At 56.8% G+C, this 4,391-nt stretch overlaps 1 protein-coding gene across 1 annotated transcript in view; it reads left to right on the top strand.

Annotated features, from left to right (window-relative positions):
- Positions 1–4,216, top strand: part of LOC103907247 (neuroblast differentiation-associated protein AHNAK-like) — a 19,812-nt gene extending 15,596 nt beyond the window's left edge. The window contains 2 exon segments of the mRNA XM_019474617.1: positions 4–659; positions 661–4,216. Coding sequence (XP_019330162.1) covers positions 4–659; positions 661–4,216 — 4,212 coding nt within the window.
- The last annotated feature ends 175 nt before the right edge of the window (positions 4,217–4,391 follow it).

Raw genomic sequence — 4,391 nt, 5'->3', positions numbered from 1 at the left:
GAGGTGGACGTGAACCTGCCGACAGGAGACCTGGATGTTTCTGTTCCAAAGGTGGATATTGAAGGTCCGGAGCTGGACATTGAAGTGCCAGAGGGGAAGCTAAAGGGCCCCAAGTTCAAGATGCCCGAGATGCACATCAAGGCACCCAAGATCTCGATGCCCGACATTGACTTGAACCTGAAAGGTCCGAAAGTGAAGGGGGATGTGGAGGTTTCTGCACCTGACCTGGAAGGCCCTAAGGTTGAGATCGAGGCCCCCGACGTGGACATCAAAGGCCCTGAAGGGAAGCTGAAGGGCCCCAAGTTCAAGATGCCGGACCTGCACCTCAAGGCTCCCAAAATCTCCACGCCGGACTTTGATCTGAACCTGAAAGGTCCCAAAGTAAAAGGAGACGTAGACGTGTCGGTGTCAGGACTCGAATGTGAACTGAAAGGTCCAGAGGTCAATGTCGGCGCTCCTAAATTAGACGTGGGTGCCCCCGATGTTGATGTTGACGGCCCGGAGGGTAAATTCAAGCTGCCTAAATTCAAAATGCCCAAGTTTTCCATGCCTGGCTTTAAAGGGGAGGGAGTGGATGTGGACGTGAACTTCCCAAAGGGAGACGTGGCCGTTTCGGGCCCCAGCATAGATGTAGAGGCTCCTGATCTGACGGCGGATGGACTCCATGCCCGACGTTGACTTCAATCTCAAGGGCCCCAAGCTGAAGGGCGACGTGGACGTGTCTGTCCCTAAGCTGGAAGGTGACCTGAAGGGTCCCGAGGTGGACATCAAGGGCCCCAAAGTCGACATCGAGGCCCCCGACATGGACATTCACGGCCCAGAAGGAAAATTCAAAATGCCCAAGTTCAAAATGCCCGAAATGCACATTAAAGCCCCCAAGGTCTCCGTCCCCGATGTCGACTTCAACATCAAGGGGCCTCAACTGAAAGGAGGCGTAGATGTTTCCGGACCCAGGCTTGAAGGCGATTTGAAAGCCCCCCAAATGGATGTGCAAGCCCCCAAAATAGATGTTGAGGCTCCCGATGTGACCATCGAAGGGCCGGAAGGGAAACTCAAAGGCCCCAAGTTCAAGATGCCAGAAATGCACGTCAAGGCGCCCAAGTTCTCCATGCCCGACGTCGACTTCAATCTGAAAGGCCCCAGGCTGAAGGGTGACGTGGACGTCTCGGCGCCCAAGTTGGAAGGGGATTTGCAGCGTCCGGGTGTTGACATCGAAGGCCCCAAGTTGGACCTTCGGGCACCTGACGTGAACATCGAAGGGCCGGATGGAAAACTGAAAGGGCCCGGGATCAAGATGCCGGAAATGCACGTCAAGACCCCCCAGATCTCCATGCCAGACATAGACTTGAACCTGAAGGGGCTGAGGCTGAAAGGCGATGCTGACCTTCAGGGCCCAAAGCTCGAGGGAGGTCTGAAGGGTCCTGAAATTGATATCAAGGGCCCCAAAGTAGATATCGAGGGCCCGGAGGTTGATGTCGATGGTCTGGAGGGAAAAATGAAGCTGCCTAAGATGAAGCTGCCCAAGTTTGGCTTCAAAGGAGAAGGTCCCGACGTGGACGTGAACCTGCCAAAGACGGAGGTCGATCTTTCGGGCCCCAAGGTAGATATCAGCGTCCCGGACGTGAGCGTCGAAGGTCCAGAGGGCAAACTGAAAGGTCCTAAAGTGAAGATGCCAGAAATGCACGTGAACGTTCCGAAAATCTCAATGCCTGAGATCGACTTGAATTTGAAAGGCCACAAAACGAAGGGAGGCTTTGACGTTTCAACCCCAAAGATAGAAGGTAACCTGAAAGGTCCCGAAGTTGATATCAAGGGCCCAGAATTTGGAGTCCAATGCCCTGAAGTTGACGTCGAATGTCCTGACCTGAACGTTGAAGGCCCGGAGGCAAATGTCAAACTTCCCAAGTTTAAGAAGTCAAAGTTCGGGTTCGGGATGAAGAGCCCGAAGGCGGAAATCAAGGTCCCGGGGGCAGAAGTGGATTTACCTGAGGCGGAGCTGAATGCCGAGTCGCCCGACGTCAACGTTGCTGGAAAGGGTAAGAAGAGCAAGTTCAAGATGCCAAAACTTCATATGAGCGGCCCTAAAGTGAAAGGAAAGAAAGGTGGGTTCGACGTGAACGTGGCCGGTGGAGAGCTCGATGCGAATTTGAAATCTCCCGACCTGGATGTGAACGTAGCTGGTCCGGACGTGACGATAAAAGGTGACGCGACGGTGAAGTCCCCCAAAGGGAAGAAACCCATGTTTGGGAAAATCTCCTTCCCGGATGTCGAATTTGACCTTAAATCGCACAGATTCAGAGGGGATGCTTCTTTGGCAGGCCCCAAAATAGAGGGGGAACTTAAAGCGCCTGATCTAGAAGTCTCTGTGCCAACTGCCAAAGGTGATGTAAAAGGCCCGAGTCTCAACGTGGACCTTGACGCTTCTGACGTGAGCCTGAAGAAACCGAAGTTCAAACTTCCCGGTGGGCAGGTGGGCGTAGGGGACTTGAAAATGGAGGGCGACCTGAAAGGACCCGCCCTTGACGTCGCCGTTCCCTCGATCCCGGTGCCAGATGTCGACTTAAACGTGAAAGGACCAAAAGCGAGAGGTGAAGTCGGCGTTCCTGGAGCAGAACTGGAAGGTCCCGAAGGGAAGCTGAAACTGCCCACGGTGGGGAAAATGGGTCTGGGTCTGGAAATGCCGGATGCAAACTGGGATGTCTCGGTCCCAGCCGTGGAAGGAAGCGTGAGCCTCCCTTCGGCTGACGTGAACCTCCGAGGTGTTGATGTCAAGCTCAAAGGGCCCCAAATCTCTGGACCCGATTTTGAGGGAAACCTGAAAGGACCAAAAATAAAGGGAGATCTGGATCTTTCGGGCTCTGTGGAAGGGCCAAATGTCAGCCTGGACGCGCCAGGCGTTGACGTTGGCGGCCTGGGAGGAAAGCTGAAGCTGCCAAAGTTTAAATCCCCCGCTATGGAGGCACCTGATCTGAGCGTAAGAGGAGGTGTCGACTGCTCCGTCCCGCAAACGGAGGCGGATGCGAAAGCCCCGGGCGCAAATCTCAACCTCGGCATCCCGGGCGTCGATATCAAAGGGCCCTCGGTTGACGTTTCTGCCCCGGATTCGGATGTAAACCTGAAAGGACCAAAGTTGAAAGGAGATCTTGACGTTTCTGCCGGCGTTAAATGCCCCAAAGCATCAGTGGACGCGTCCGACGTCGGCTTCGAAATTCTGGGTGGCACGATCAAGCTCCCGTCCCTCAAGCTTCCCCAGTTTGGTATTTCCGGGCCTGGCGTGGACGGGGCCGATGTAGGCGTCAGTCTTGAGGGTCCCCAGGCGAAAGGAGGCCTGAAGGGCTCGGGGGCTGGTGTTGGGTTGGGAGGACCCGACGTGGAATTGAAAGGCCCTAAATTTCAAATGCAGTCACCCGGCATTTCCTTGCCGGACGTTGACCTGAAGCTGAAAGGACCAAACCTCCGGGGCGACGTAGACGTCGCCGGTGAAACCAAAGGTCCAAAAGTCAGCGTGGAAGCGCCTCGTGTCGACGTTAAGGAGCTTGGAGCGGGCGTCCACCTTGACGCTCCTGCCTCGGACGCAGCCGCACCGAAAGGTTCCGGGTCGGGTTTTAACGTCAATGTAAAAGGGCCGAAGATCAAAGGTGGCGAGGCAGCGGGGGGGGGGGGGGCGCGGGCGGCGCCCGCCGGCGGAGGAGCTTTTCACGTTACCGGCCCGAAGGGAGGAATTGGAGGTCCCAGCAGCGCCGCGAGCGTCCTGCAAGGCAGCCCAGAGAGCGGCCTGGGGAAAGTATCGTTCCCCAAGCTGCGAATGCCGAAATTCATGTTTTCCGACCCCGAGGTGAAGGGCAGAGAGATGGGGGTCGACGTCGACTTCCCCGGGGCGGATGCCAACCTCCAGGCTGGCGCCCCAGAGCTCGAGCCGGAGGACGCGGACGTCAGACTAAAGAAATCCAAAATCAAAATGCCCAAGTTCAATTTTTCCAAGCAGAAGGGGAAGAGCAGCGGTGCCCTGGGCTCCCCGGAAGTTTCCGGCTCCGTTTCGGGATCGAAAGGTGACCTGAAGAGCTCCAAGGTCAGCTTGGGCTCCGCCGAAGGCGAGCTGGAAGGGGGAGAGGGGCCGTCGGCCAAAGGGAAGTTCTCCCTCTTTAAAAGCAAGAAGACGCGGCCCTGGGCTCCCCGGAAGTTTCCGGCTCCGTTTCGGGATCGAAAGGTGACCTGAAGAGCTCCAAGGTCAGCTTGGGCTCCGCCGAAGGCGAGCTGGAAGGGGGAGAGGGGCCGTCGGCCAAAGGGAAGTTCTCCCTCTTTAAAAGCAAGAAGACGCGTCACCGGTCGTCGTCCTTCAGCGACGAGCGCTCGGCCCACTCGCCGCCCGCCGGCGCGCCGGAGCTGGAGGG

This window comes from Aptenodytes forsteri, unplaced genomic scaffold, assembly GCF_000699145.1.
Source record: "Aptenodytes forsteri isolate BGI_AS27 unplaced genomic scaffold, ASM69914v1 Scaffold890, whole genome shotgun sequence".
Lineage (NCBI taxonomy): Eukaryota > Metazoa > Chordata > Aves > Sphenisciformes > Spheniscidae > Aptenodytes > Aptenodytes forsteri.
Note: the sequence above shows the minus strand (reverse complement) of the source record. Positions and strands in the feature narration are given on the sequence as shown.